We start from the raw sequence: 16,073 nt of genomic DNA on the forward strand, positions 1-16,073 counted from the left end.
GAAAACTGATAAAGTTGCTAAAGTTCACAACTAAGATTAGAACCCAGTTCCTTCCCATCTAATCCAGCGCTCTTTCCCTTGTACTGTTTATTATGTGTCAAACTTTGTTTATGCGGTATTGTTGAGTATTTTCCAGTGGTGTGCTGATAAAAATTTAACAACTGGTCCCTCAATGTAGGTCTGATATGAATGTTGGTTGATATTTTTATTTACATAAATGAAAGCGCAACAATGGAAGCATGTCAGAACGTCATTCATTCATCAATGAAGTGACTTCTTTGCTGAATTGGATAACAGTTTTTGAATGCTGGAAAAATAATTTCTTAATTTTTTTGTGCTATTCACAATGTGATGACTACTACGTGCACACTTTTAAGTTTGATCGCCTGATTATCGCCTTCACTTTCTTAACCAAGCATTGGCAAACTTTTTCTGTAAAGGGACAACAAGTAAATATTTTAGGCTTTGTGGGCCACATATGCTATCTGTCACATATTCTTGTTTGTTTGTTTTACAATCTTTTTAAAAATGTAAAAAGCCCCGATTTACAGCCTTTGCCAGTTTCCATGGTATAAGCACTCTCACCAGGGCTGATTTCATCCTACCAACAGGATGTCCCTGAGTATAGAATTGGGAAGAGAGGCACAGAACACCCTTATGTAATATTTCCACCATACTGATCGAGTTATAGGAACTAACCTTGAGGGCACACATAGTAAAATGTAGTAACATAATTAGGAAGTGATGAGTTTTGAGTATTAATTACTTTTGTTAATTTATTTAATTGTAAGTTTATATCACTTAATTTTTAACATGGCTGTATTCAACAACCGACACAAAATTCCTAAAAATGTAACAGTCAGCTCTAGTGAGCTGGTAAGACTGACTCCACCAATGGCATTTCTATTATGTTATTCCAAATTGAGGCTTTCAATAGATGGGGTGGACTCCATAGTTGTTCTATATAACCATGCATGATAGTACTCAAAATGGGTTACATTAGGGTTCTGAAATGTAAAGTTTGGATAGGTTTTGTTTCTTGTCTGCCTTTTTTTTTTTAACTTGAAAATAATCAATTTACTGGGTTAGAAAAATACTTTGTTAAGTGGTTTCCTGGAGTTCTGAGAAGGGTCATGTTATTCTGCATCTTAAACTTACACATAGGAGAGAGCTTTCTCATATTGCTTGAATGACTATGTAATGATTGTATTGTATTTTGAGGTTTATTTAAAAATATTGATGAATCTACTGCAACATCCCAGTCACCTTTTTTATTCAGCTCTTAGTGTGGTAAAATTATTTATATCAATCCCAATGGTTTTGTTTGTTTTTTATTGTGGTAAAATATATATATCGTGTAATTTGTCATTTTAACTGTTTTAAGTGTATAATTCAGTGACATTAAGTATATTATCATTGTTGTGCAATCATCACCAATATCCATTTACAGAACTTTAACTTCCCAAACTGAAACTCTGTATCATTAAACAGTGAGTCCCCATTATCCCCTCCCCAACCCCTGGCAACTACCATGCAACTTTCTGTCTGTGAACTTGACTAGTTTAGGTACCTCATGTAAGTGGATTCATACAGTATTTTTTGTTTGTGTGTAACTGGCTTATTTCACTTAGCATTACATTTTTGAGGTTCATCCATGTTTTAGCATGTGTCAGAATTTCATTTTTCAAAGCCGAACAATATTCCATTATATGGATATACCATAATTTGTTTATCCATTCCTCCGTTGATACACATTTGGGTTGTTTCCACCTTTTGGCTCCTGTGAATAATGCTACCATGAAAAACCCAATGTTTCATTAGAAAAAATAACTTGTAAACATGGATGCTCCCTGAGGACCATAAGACATAAAGCCCATAAGATATAAAAGCTCTAGATAAGAATGCGTTTCTTGAAAGAGTACATATGGACATTTTTAGCTTAGTAGCGGGTCAGTTAGATAGTCTAATAAGACTTTAGTTGCAAACACTATGACATTCCTTCCAGGTTTGAAAAATAGTCGTTTATCTTTTTATAAGACTTACAATATGATCAACATTATAATGGCTGTCTAACCCATTATATATTTGAGAGCCAAGCCAAAACCTCAGCAAGTAATAAGACAAAAGGAAAAAAGTTACAGTTTGTACAGCTGAAGGGACTCTTAAAGAGCTAATAAAAACAAATTCCAATGTGTTTTTGCTCATTTATTTTAAATGTTCAGGTCCTTCTGGAATTGCTGCAGGCTGGAGGCATAGTTCAATTTGAAGAGAGTCGCCTCATCCGTATGGCAGAAAAAGCAGAGTTGTAAGTTGTTTTGAAGCCATATATTAGTTAATACAACTATTAAATTACATTTCTCTAACTTGAAGCCCAGTTTATTCATGCATTACCATTTTTTAAATTAAGAAAAGCTAAGCATATAACAACAAAAACCTAAGTATGAAAGTTTTTGCCTTACAAGTCTAGAAATTAGTAAAATTTGCAGAAATTAACAGTAAGTAAATTTGAAGTATTTGTACCTTTGTTTTAGTATAAAAGTGAATTAACAGTCTTATGATTTATTATTTTAGTTTTTTCTTACTTACAATTCCCATCGTATTTAATAGATGTTTAACAGTTATTTCTATATATTATAAACAATGCAGAATTTAACATAGCAAATAAGATGCAATTTATTAACACTGCTATTTATCTAGTTTGTTGAATATTTCATTTGACATATTTAATTCTGAACAGAGAAACATAATTAATTAATTGATATCTAATATATTAACTATTTTTATGTGACACATTGTTGCTTTAACATTTATTTTGTATCCCATTTTGAAATTTCTTATAAACATATATTAAGCAGCATAGTAAACCTATATTTATAGAAATGACAGATATTGATCCAGTTAGATACTATAACTTCATTTAGCAGTAGAAATAATGCTTCAATGCTATATTCATTTATCTTAATACTAACCTTTATACCTGAGCAAAGTTCTTGAAACAGTTAGCTAATAACTACTTGTCTGGTGGGTACACTGAAGTTTTTCCTTTTATGTCCTAGTTATCAAATTTGTGAGTTTATGTATGAACGAGAACACCAATATGACAAAATTGTTGATTGCTACTTACGTGACCCACTAAGAGAGGTGAGTTAAGAGACTGCTTATGCTTTCTACTTACTCATTCCCTACTACCCTCACATTGAGTAGAAATAACTATTCAGTAGATATAACTATTTAGTAGAAATATTTGTACATGTGTTTGCTGATTCAAAGTTTTCATTTACTCAGTAGGTTTTTATTGAGTACCTGCTATTAGCCAAGTATACATTGATAATTAAAACAGATATAGTGCCTGCAATTTTAGAACTTATAATTTAGTGTGGAGATTGATGGTAAAAAAACAAATATATAATTACAAATTGTGATGAGCGCTAGAGAAGAAGAGAAAGTGGATGCAACTTTGGAGGATAATGGGGGAACTGACATATACAGAGCAGCCAGGGAAGGAATCTCAGACAGAGTGACATATAAACTGACTTTGGAATTTGAGAAGTTAGTCAAGCAAAGAACCAACAGGGTAGGGAACCATATATACAAAGGTGCTGAGGTGGGGAAAATTTTGACATGTTCAAGGAACTGAATAAAGGTCATATAAATGCTGGGAACATCAGTATAAGCATAATAGACAAGGGCAAAAGTGATTTGAGATGAAATTGGGAATGTGGGCAAGGACCTCCAAAGACAAAGGTATGATATTCCCTCATTAGGGTAATGAAATTGAAACCAAAATTAACTGCAACAGATTTGCAACTTTTAAGAGTCTATCCTAAACTTTAAACAATTACTTTTTCTCTTTAGTATCAGTTTGTCATCAGTTAACTATAACATCTCCACATGGGTTTCCATCTCCAAATGATAGACCTTTACCAAGACTAATACAGATAATAAGTAGTGACTAAATATTGCGTAAGTGGATTAATGAATAAATTATGTTGTCTTATGCTCCTCAGGAAGAAGTCTTTAACTACATTCACAATATCCTATCTATTCCTGGACACAGTGCCGAGGAGAAGCAGTCTGTCTGGCAGAAAGCAATGGATCATATTGAGGTACTGATTCAACACAACTTTTGAAACTTCCCCATTTGTGTGGATAGCTTCCCAATTAAGTTTAGGATAACGAAGTAATGGCAGTCATATTATGAAGCTGATTTACTTACTGATTAACATCTTTTTGAAATAATTAATTCCACCTCGTATTTGTATTCATAATGCCTGTGTCATATACAATTCATTGTATCATGAATTCTGGAAATAATCCATGTTCAATCAGCTAGTTGACAAGCTGAAATATTAGTGGGTTTTTACAATGTTCTTAGAATGATTCTGAGAGTACTCCTGGTCTTTTTGTCTAAATACATAATGGGAGCCATTCCCTCCAATCACCCAATGGAATTTTGGAAACATTACTGCAATGAGTGTTTTTCTTTGATATATTTCCCTTCCTTACGTAACAGGACAATGATTCTGATTTTGTTTATGAATGCTATTTTACAAGAATGCAGAAGTTGACATTGAAACAAAAAGTTCTTTTTAAAAAAACATGCTTATAGATGCCTGAATGGAGAGACTGATAATATGTGATGAACATGTGATTAGAATGCATTCTGCAAAAGGGGCCCAAAAACCACTCCTCACTTTAGTTTCCTTAGGTTCATAATATGCAATATACCTCAGAAACCAACAGAGCTAGCAAGTTTGTTGACATTTATTCTGTTTTATGAGTTACTGATTATTGAAAAAAAGAATAATGAAAGATGCTGAGGTAATCCTAGTTTTGGAAATAACATTTATATCTACAGAGTTTCTTTCCTCCTAACCAGGATCGGGTGATGGAGTAATGAACTTCTAGTGATGGATTTAGAGATGCAGTAAAAGCCTGTGATTATTCAACATGTTTTAAATTTTTTTATACATATGAAAAAATGATGAGCAAGGATGAGCTCTGAAACTCTGAGAAAACATTGCATGTTATGTGAACACTTTGTTCTAGTTCCTGATGGTTGTAAAGTTTAGAAAAATCAGAAATGTGAACATCATCTTATGTGAAACATCTGGTGTGAAAGAGGTAAAGTCAGTCATCAGATGTGTGGTCTGAAGTAATTTCCACACTTTCATCTATAGGATTGAGAATATATGCGTGTGTGTGTGTGAGTGTGTGTGTGTGTGTATGTGTATGTGTTATTTAATGTTATGATATTCTTGCTAACAAGATGAATATATCTTGATGAAAGAACCCAAGAAAACCTTCTCCTGTTTTGAGTTATATCTTTTTTCCTTTAATCATTCTGTATTCTTTTTCCTTTCATCATCCCCTTTAAGTCTCTATAGTTACATTATAGCTCATTCTTCATTTTACTCCATCTGCATCATGCGGTGGTTTGAGCACATGGACTCCAGACATCCAAAAATGAAGCTATCTCTTTCTGCATAATGTGAAACGTGATGAATTAATCAATGAGCAAACAAATTATTCAGCAGAAAACTCATACTGGAGAAGCAAGAAGTATTTTTGCTGCACAACAATTATTTCTGCTGATGATTTTCCCCACATCTACACATTTTTTTCACCTTAAACTTTTTAATGTCTCTTAAGGTCACAATTAGAAATATATAGACTTTTTTTTTTGAAGGACTTCAGTAATGTAAATAAAATCAACATTAAATATGTAAGGGTAAAAGTCCTCATAATAAAGTTTCCCGACAGTATACACAGGGTATAGATTAGTGGTCCTGAACACTTTTACGGATAGAGTCCTCTTTTGAGAATCTAATGAAAGATTTGGACCTATGGTTCATAATATCATGCCTGTGCACAGACACATAATTTTGTTTACAGTTTCAGGGACCCATAATCCCCCTAAATGCCATTCTTTGGTTGGGGCTGTAGATTCCAGGTAAAGAATCTCTGGTTTATATGATTTTTCCAATATGGACAAAATATACTTCATTTGGTTTTTAAAATACTTTTAAAATTTGTAATATAAAAACATAATATAAATATAGAAAACATCCCCAAAATGCATAAAACAAATGTGCAGTTGAGTAAAAAACTAAAAAGCAAACATTACAGGCCCAGATCAAGAAATAGATATTTTCAGTCCCAGACTTCCCACATAGCCGTTCCTGATCACAGTCCCTGGCCTCTTGTGATACACCCATTATTCTGGTTTTTCTGATACTTTCTTGCCTTTCAACTGTTATTGCATATGCCTATATCCCAAAATGTTACATTTTTGTTTTGCCTGTTTCTGAACTTTATGTAAATGAAGTTGTACTCTCTATTTTCTTTTTTTCTCAATATTTTTAGAAATGTGTGCATTTTGTTGTATGTAACTGTGGTTCATTTTTATTGTTGTATAGTATTCCATTTTACAAGTATATCATAGTTTATTCATTCTCTTATTAGAGGACATTTCAGTTGTTTCCAGTTTTTGACTATTAAAAATCGTCCACCATAATCATTCTTAGATCTGCATCTGAGCACAGCCACATACATTTCTCTAGGCCAGTGGTTCTGAATTTGATCCCCAGTCCAGCATTACAGAATCAGCTGAGAACTTGATAGAAATGCAGTTTCAGTCTTCACTTCAGATCTACTGAATGACAAACTCTGGGGGTAGGGCCCAGCAATATGTTTTAGTAAGCCCTCCATGTAGTGCTGAGGCATGTTAAAAATATGACAATCTCTGCTCTAGGGTCTGTAATTGCCAATTAATTGGGATAAATATCTTACACTTCACCAGATGCCGGCATTGAATGAGATTTTGCATTGGCTCTATATCCTTGCTAGATTTCAAAATTTTGCCTATCTAGTGGATGTGTAATGATACTTCATCATGTTTTAAATTTACATATCCTTAATTATGAACGAGATTGAGAGACTTTTCATGTTATTGGCTGTTTGAATTTCCTCTCTGTGATGTGCCTGTTCAAGTGTTTTGCCCATTTTTCTATTACGTGGAACGTCTCTTGTACTTACTGATTTTTAGGAGTTCTTTATGGATCTTGGATGTTACTCTTTTTCAGTGATACATGTTGTGAATATCTTTTCCCACTGTGTGGCTTTTTTTTTTATGGTTCTTTTTTTAGAAAACCTTTTTCTTTTTTAAGTAGTCAAAATAATATATTTTTTTCTCTACACTGAAAGAGAAGTCGTCCTATATTATTGTCTAAAAGCTTTCTTGGTCTTTGTTTTTTTTTTTCATCTTTAAATCTGAGATCCACCTGAAACCAGTTTTTAAATATGGTATAAGCTGGCAGTCCAATTAATTTTTTGAAATATTGGTGTCCAGTTTTCCCAACACAGTTATTTTATTTTTTTATTTTATTTTTATTTTTATTGAAGTTTATTGGTGTGAAAATTGTTAGTAAAGTTACATAGGCTTCAGGTGTACAATTCTGTATTACATCATCTATATATCACATTGTGTGTTCACCACGCAGAGTCAGTTCTCCTTCCATCACCACATATTTGACCCCATTTACCCTCATCTACCACCTCCCTCCCCCCTTACCCTCTGGTAACCACTAAACTATTGTCTGTGTCTGTGAGTTTTTGTTCTTCATTTGTTTGTCTTGTTCATTTGTTGTTTTCATTTTTATATACCACATGTCAGTGAAATCATACGGTTCTTTTTCTGTCTGACTTATTTCACTCGGCATTATAATCTCAAGATCCAGCACAATTATTTTGAAGGTTGCCTTCCTCCATTGCGCAGTAGTGCTACTTTGTCATAAGTATATCAAGGACCTATATGCTTTGACTTTTTTTGGGCCCTCTTCTGTTTCATTGTTCTGTTGTCTGTCTCTGTATCAGTACCACACGAATATTTTAAATATTGTTGCTTTATAAGTCTTGAAGACTTTCTTTAAGAGACTATTAGCTATTCTTGACCTTTTGTACTTCCAAAAACATTTTAGAATCAACTTGTCAAGTTCCACCAAAAAAATTTGTTTTAACCTTATAATTCTGACAGAGTACATTGAATCTGTCAATCATTTTGAATGTAATTGACATCTTTGTAGTATTGAGTCTTTCAATCAATGACCATATGGTATAACCCTTTATTCAATATTTTTCTATAAAGTTTTATAATTTTCCAGAGATTTTCCATCCTTTGTTAGATTTACTGTCATAACTTTATATTTTTTTAGCATAACAGTGCTATCATTATGATATGTTTTTCATTTCCAACATAAGTACAATGTTTACTATAAGGATTTCTATGACAATCATCTATTTCTCGTATGTTAATAGTTTTCTTAAGAAAAAATCTTATCACTTTTTCTCCCTTATTCTATTGTTGTGGTAATAGATATTAAACCAGCCCTGAATTCTGTGGATAAATACGACTTGATCCTGATATATATATATATATTTTTTTTTATATATTGTTAGATTTTATTTTGTATCAGTGTTCATGATTTAGATCTGTAATTTTCCTTTCCTTCGTTATATTGTCCTAGTGGGTTTAGGTATCAAAATTTTGCTAGCCTCATACAATGAGCTGAAGAAGTTTCCTTTTTTCTATTCTCTGAAAGAGGTTAATTAGTGTTGGAGTTTTTCTTCTTTAAGTGGTTACTAGAAGTTACCAGTGAATCTGTTTGGGCTGGGAGTTTTTCATATGAAAATAATTTTGACTATTTATTCAGTTTCTATAGTGGTTAAAAATCAGTTCAGGTTTTCTATCACTTAAGTCAGTTTATTAAATTATAATTTTCTAGGAATTTATCCATATTGTATAAATTTTCAAATTCCTGACATAAATTAATTCACGGTAGTTTCTTATCTGTTTAATGTATACATATCAATAGTAATATCCCCTTTCTCATTTGTGATATTGATTAGTTGTGCTTTCTCTGTTTTCAAATGTATTGTATAAAAATAATGAACTGTAGTTATTTGTGTCAGCTTATCATTAATCTACAAACACTAACACAAAATTATTAGATATATAATGACTATTGCTGTCATACTTACTTGTCTAATCTTTTATTTGATAATATACCGTGTTGATCTATATTTGGTCTTTGCATTTTAGCCATGCAACATGCGATTGGAAGGGTAGAATAGTAGGTCACAGAAACCAAGTGAGAAGAGAGTTTCAAGAAGAAAAGGTTATCCAGTAATGTCTAGGAAGGTTTAAGGAGAGGACAAATTGGAAATCTTAAATTTGACAAAAGGTCTTATTAACAGTGGTTAATTAACAGTGGTCAACCTCTTACATAAGACTTATGACCTTAAGCTAATTTCTTAAGACTTATGACCTTAAGTTGATTTCTAATACACTTCTAGTTTCTAAATCCACCAGGCATCAGAAGTAAAGTTTTAGAATTCTTAGCCAGAGAAATTGCTACTAGAGTCTTTTTTTTCATTTCTTCAAGTTATTACTTTTGGCTGAAAGGTGAAATTCACCGACAGGGAATGTGGGAAGTTTTTGTTCCTTCTGATTATCCTGCGTATATCATGGCCTAAATCCAGAGTTTTAGTGCTTTCATTTTATAAGAATTCTGAATTATCTTCTATATCAAAATCTGATTTTTTTCACATGGCACATTTTAAATGTTGCTCATTTACAACATGCCTTTAAAAGGAGGCCCTACATCAAGGTGTCCTGAAGTGCAGTGTAGAAGCTCATGGAAGTATTGAGGTTGGGTGATCATGCTTCCCATCTATGGAACTTCTTTTTCAATTAACATTAAAGATTTCACAAAAAGATTTTACCTTTTTCTTTCTCTCCAGGAACTTGTGTCCCTGAAGCCCTGTAAAGCTGCAGAGCTGGTTGCTACTCATTTTTCTGAACAGATTGAAACAGTCATTAAAAAACTTCAGGTAAATATTGCAAAAAAATTTGGGGAAGAAACATCTAGTGGAGAGACAATTATTGAATAGCCACCTAACAACTTTTGATTGTAGTAATTTCTTCAATTAATAGTTGCCATTTAATAGCAATTTTTACATCGTGTGTGTGTGTGTGTGTGTATTTGATAGCAGTTATATGATGATATCTGAGTCTGGAAATGAGGGAGTTCATCTTTGTGCATAATAAACATTAACATCGCAGAAGCATTTTTGGAGTTATAGATCATGACTATTGCAGTCATACTTATTTCTCTAATTTTTTATTTGACAATATACTGTGTTGATCTATATTTGGTCTTTGCATTTTAGCCGTGCAACATGCTAGAAGTTGTAATATACAGAAGATCCTCTCCTCACTACCCTCCTTTTTCTTTTGCTAGAAGAACTACAGTTATATTCTCTTTGAGGTTCATGTTATTTATGTATTACTTGTATCATTTACTCAGATTGGGTTATTTAGAATTTTTCTGGGAAAATCTTTCCTAGAATGCAGGTATATTAATGCTGAATATTGAGATGCTCAGTTTGGAGTAGTATTTAATGGACCTAGTATTCTACTTGTCACTACCATGGCAGTGCTAACTGTGAGTTTTGCTCACTACCCCATGACCACAGTGATAGAGGTAGGGAATAGGTCAATGACAGGGACATGAAGCACAACCCAGAGTCCTCAAGTGACAATAATAGTAGCAGGGGTTGGGTATGCAAGAGAGAATCCAGAGAAGTGAGTGGGAGGCAGCTGGCCTGAGAGACAAAGATATAGAATTCATTCAGTGAAACACTTACTATTACTATGGGCCCACTGTGTACCACAATATGATAAGCCTTGGGCGGGGGCGGGGGCACAAATAACAATGCAGTCTTTTTTTTTCTTAATTTTTTCCTATGGAACAGAGAAGTACTTATATACCTACGCTATGATGTTATATAAGTGCTAGAGCAGACATATGTGAACAGTACTGTAGGAACAAGAGGAGAGAGTGATAGACTGTGTGAGAAAGTCAGACAAGAGTTCCCAGACATGATTGAACTGGGTTACATAATTAGTATCTGTTTTCTAGGCAGAGAATGGGGAAGGGCTTTCTAGAGAAAGTGTTCTGTATATGTAAAGACTTGAAGGCAGGAAGCAACATGCTTATTCAGAGAATGGTCGGGTCTTAGTGAAGCATGATGTGGTTGGAACAATGGTGGAAGAAGCAATAGATTAAGCTGTAAAAGGTGTGTTGGAGGGGAGGAGTTAGAAATATGGAGGCTGGAAAATAGTTTGGGACTGATATTGAACAACCTTATATGTAATGCTAAGAAATTATTCTGTATTTTCTGTGTCCTGGAGAATTACTAAAGGTTTTTAAGCAAAGGAGTGACATCATTAGATTCACTTTATAAGCAACTTTGTAGTGTGGAGAATGGGCCAGCAAAGCGAGCAGATGGAGGAGAGAGACCAGTTAGACCAGTTAGAAGGCAGAAGGTCTAGGCACAGGATGGTGAGGACCAGGCAGTGGAGAGGACAGGTCCCAGGTAGGTTTGTGAAGTAAAAGGCACAGAGCTTGGAAACTAGTTGAATGTGATGGGAGGAGTTAAAAATGACTCCCAGACTTGGTTGGAAGGCTTGGTTGTCCAGCATGATGAAGTCCATTAACTCAAGATAAAGACTCATCCATGAATTCAATAAATATTTATGTACCTGATGTGGACCCACAACATTAAGTGCTGAAGATACAAAAACATAAATCTATCTCTGTGCTCAAGGAAGTGGACACTTGCAGAACAGTGTGACCTGAATGATGGTAGAGCACTGCCCAGGACACCGGGGAAGTACATGGAGGGGCATCCAGTCCACTCTGGGGAGCGGGGCAGGAGGACATTTCTTCTAAAACTACTCACAACCCACAGAGCTTCTACCCCCTTTAAAAGCCAGCAATTCTGATGAATCTTCTCGCCTATGGTGGTGTTTGTTATTGTCGTTTGAAATGTCAGATTATCCATTGCAGGATTTTCTTTTTCATGTAATCTCTAAAGATGTGTAGAGGCAGAGAGGCCAAGTAAAGTGAATATACATAATGTCATTGATCAGGCAGATGTATAACAGCTGAAGTGTCATGGATTTAAAAAAAAAATAAAGTGGCTATTTGTGGAAAGTCGGTGGACTCTTACACATGGAAGTATTTCTTTTATTGTAAAGCTTTACTGATCGTGTGAGAATTCCACACACACTTTATGAAGTGTCTTTACTTTTGATGGCAAGAAACATTCCTCCTATTGTTTTCAGAATTCTTGGAATAAAAAATAAGCCAGAATATTAAGTTATAACCAGAAGGAAAATCATGTAAAATAAACAAAGTGATAGGCCCCCTGGCCCATTTATAGAAAATCAAAGACTGGTAAACATATTTAAAATATCATATTCTAAATCACATTAGTCCTTTTCAGTCTTGAGAATCCCCTGCTTTTTATAGGTGAAGTTTGAAAGGGTCAAAAAAAAATAAATAAAGAAAACAGGAAAACTAAACTATAGTAATTTTTGCTTAGCTTTCCTCAGAACTTAGAAACATTGTTTCTATTCATATAGTATTCTAAGGTTTATCTCATTTAATTCTCACCTCTTCCCTGTGCAGAGGGCAGAGAACATACTGCTGTTCTCTTTTCACATAAGTGAACTGAATTGCTAAGGGAGTCAGTGACTTACACAAAGTCACATAGGTAATAAGTAGAAGAAACCGAACCCAGATGTCATGGCATATTAATTGCTAACATGTTGCCGTTTGCTGTCTCATCTGTCGTTGATTATATTGGGGAGTTAATGAATTTTTTGGTGATGTTTGTCATATGGGTGTCAAACTCCTACCCTACCTAGATTAGCTTCTTCACAGTATGCCATTGTCACAAGAAGGACGGGGTGAGGCAGGTGAACCCGTCAGAGCAGCCAGAACTCACTATGTGCAGAGCAGTTCAGAGCACCAGGTATTCTAAACGTCTTCCTTTTGGGAGGGATTTGTTTCAGTATATCGCTTTTTGGGGGCAATAACAAGGAGTTTGTGTTTCTTCTGCACTCAAATTGAATGTGTACACTGATTAGAATTACTGAGAGGAAAAGATCTCCAAATGGTTCTCTAGAATTTCTTAGATCTATACAGAGGGTTTAATGGAAATAATCACATGCATGTGTGCATTTTAAAGGGATATTCTAGGGTCATTCTTTACCAAGGCATAGTTTGAAGAATTTGTTTTAATATTGTATTTTTTACTGTTTTTCTCTTCAGAACCAGGTTTTGCTTTTCAAATTTTTGCAGAGTCTTCTTGACCCAAGGTATGTTGATAAACTTTAGTTTTTCATTATACATAGATGAGAAATTAAAATAAATTGAGGCTAAGAAACTGGTCTGTGGTATCCAAATAGTACACTCACCTCTTGATTTTTAATATTAGTAGGAGTACCATTTACATAGATTCTACCATAATAAATGATCTGAAAATAGTTTATGTCTTGAAGGAATACTTTTCTTCCCATTTGAACATGAATGTATGTGGTGACTTAATAAAATAATTCAAATGCAATAATGAAGTCATACCATGAGGACATGTTTCACAAAGAGTTGGATAACCATCGAGCTTCTCCTTTCTGTCCTAACTTCACCCCTTCCTATTCCTATTCCATGCTGCAGATTTGTGGCTTTACTTTTCAGAGTAAACACCCGGTCCCAGCCCACCTCTAAATGTATTACCTTTTAAACTCGCATTTGAAGTGTTTAGTTTTAAGTAACTGTTCCTGGTGGTATTAAGAGGAAAGTTTAAATGTTATGGTTTTTTTTTAAGTGCCACTTAGTGGTGCTCATCAAATACAAACGAGCCCAAGGAGATGATGAAGTTAGTAATAGATGTGCAAGCAACTCAACTCTGCATGTAAGATCTTAACATTTGTTGCGACTAGATGGAGTCTATTGAGCGTTGAGTATAATAACATTTAACACCCTCTAAGACAGTCACTCTTAACCAGAAGTATGTGTCAGAACCACCTAAGAAACTTTGAAAAATATAGATGCTTGGGCCCAACCCCACAGAATCACTGTGGGTGGGGATATTTTTGATGTACACCTTGAGGCGAGCATCACTGGCTTAAGTGTGGACTTCCTTCCAAGTCCCAGCCCTTTCTCTAGAGCCCGTGCACCTCTTTCCCATGGCAGAATTCCTTCTGTTCCTCTCGTGTTTCCAGTTTCAGATTCATTCTCTTAGGACCTGACTCCTCCTCTTCTAGGATAATTTAGTTTAACCAAGTCCATTTCCCCAACCATCCTACCTGGAGGGACTCAAGCTGGAAGTTCAGCTTTCACATGGCCTTTTCTCACATGTAACAAAGTATAAAAGATAATGGTGACCAACTCGTACTTTTTTTTAATAAAAAGGATACCAGTACTAGGTAATGTAAGTATCAATACTAGTCATTCGCTTTGATACTGCAATCATACTTAACTTAAACTTTGCAGTAAAAAAAATGGCGCATCACAAGAGTTTCAGACGTCGTCCATGGAAAGTCTTGCTCTGTTATTGCCCTATGTCTAGTTTTGAAAGATGTTAGTTAGGTAAGACCCTTTAAGAGTACTGTGAAAGTTGTTCACTAGCAAGCCACAAATAATTTTACATTTGCATGGTGTCTTTTATCTCCCTGAACTAACCCTAACCCAGGATAATTACTCTAAATTAGCTTGTCACACATTATCCCTTCCCCATCATATCAATGTGGCTACGAGATCCTCTCTTACCTGCTTCAGAGAGAAGCAGTGCATCCACAGCCCTTCCTCTTCCTTCTCCCCAAAATGCAACATGACCTGGAATGTCCTAACTTTTGACAACAGCCAGATTGCCAGCTTTACTTTAGCAGAAATTAAGAGCTGACAAACCTTCTCCCCTTGACCAAACTTTACTCAGGCTCCTCTGATTCCTCTGCTCGATTAGGTCTGTCCTTAGGCTTCTCTCTCTGTCCTCGTAGAGTCTAATTTTAGCAAGAGTCCTGCTAAGTCAGTTTAGCCAGGATCCCACACCCTTGATATCTCATCACCCAAAATTATCTGTCCAAATTCCCGCCCCCCCCACCCCCCAGGTGATATGCGATCACCCTGGCTTGCCTTCAGCAGGAAGCCTGTTAGGTCAGTTTAGCAAAGAATTACTCTACCGTCTTAGTAATGTTCTCACCTCCTCACCCCACTTGTTTTTGTTGTATTTGGAGTAAGCGTAGTCTTCCTCTCCTGCTGCCCAAACCCCAATGCAGTAGTCCTTATACCTAGTATGATAGTCCAGATAAAGTCAGCCTTACTGCTTTAACAAGCACCATGGGTAATTTTTTCTTTAACAGAGCTTTGAATTGATAAGACTGATACTTTAGCTCCACCTTTAAAAAGAGCTCACTTTCAGGGCAGCCGGGTGACTCAGTTGGTTAGAGCGTGAGCTCTCAACAACAAAGTGTCCGGTTCAATTCCCGCAGGGGATGGTGGGCTGTGCCCCCTGCAACTAAGATTGAAAACGGTAACTGGACTTGAAGCTGAGCTGTGCCCTCCACAGTTAGATTGAAGGACAGTGACTTGGAGCTGATGGGCCCTGGAGAAACACACTGTTCCCCAATACTCCCCAATTTAAAAAAAAAAAAAAAAAAAAAGAGCTCACTTTCATAATGATCCGTCTCCAAGATGTCAAAGGTGTAGTGTTCTGCTTTGAGAATCTCAGTTCAGAATTCATCATATTTGATCCTCTTACTTTGTTTTATGTAGGAGACAGGTATCGACTTAGATTATGCTCTAAATTCATTTGTAAATTTGATGTTTGGCATTTCAATACAATCATTTTTGTATAAAGAGCATTTCAAATGATAATATCTCAGATTAACCCATAAAAGCCTATTTAACCCACAATGTAAACACATATTACTAGAAGGGGAAGGAGAAAAATCTTTCCCTTTTACCCATCTAGGTTCTTGGCTAGGGCTCTGTAACAAAGCACAGATTAAGAAAAGAAAAACATACAAATTTATTTAGTATAAGTTCTATGTGCTACAGGAGCCTTCATAAGGAAATGAAGACCGGAAGAAGCAGTTAAACAGTAGTGTTTTTTGCTAGGTTTGGTGAAGAGTAGAAAGTCGTGCGAAAATGTGATAGGACCAGTTT

The 16,073-nt window shown here is 35.1% G+C and overlaps 1 protein-coding gene across 4 annotated transcripts in view; it reads left to right on the forward strand.

The window, feature by feature from the left end:
- The window catches only part of VPS8 (VPS8 subunit of CORVET complex), a 242,373-nt gene that overhangs the window by 129,909 nt on the left and 96,391 nt on the right, over positions 1-16,073 (forward strand). For all 4 annotated transcript variants that reach the window (XM_019735832.2, XM_074328957.1, XM_074328952.1 and 1 more), the window contains 5 exons: positions 2,223-2,305; positions 3,057-3,141; positions 4,008-4,106; positions 9,802-9,891; positions 13,182-13,228. In XM_019735832.2, coding sequence (XP_019591391.2) covers positions 2,223-2,305; positions 3,057-3,141; positions 4,008-4,106; positions 9,802-9,891; positions 13,182-13,228 — 404 coding nt within the window. The remainder of the gene's footprint in view (positions 1-2,222; positions 2,306-3,056; positions 3,142-4,007; positions 4,107-9,801; positions 9,892-13,181; positions 13,229-16,073) is intronic.

The sequence above is a fragment of the Rhinolophus sinicus genome, linkage group LG01 (genome assembly GCF_036562045.2).
Source record: "Rhinolophus sinicus isolate RSC01 linkage group LG01, ASM3656204v1, whole genome shotgun sequence".
Classification (NCBI taxonomy): Eukaryota; Metazoa; Chordata; class Mammalia; order Chiroptera; family Rhinolophidae; genus Rhinolophus; species Rhinolophus sinicus.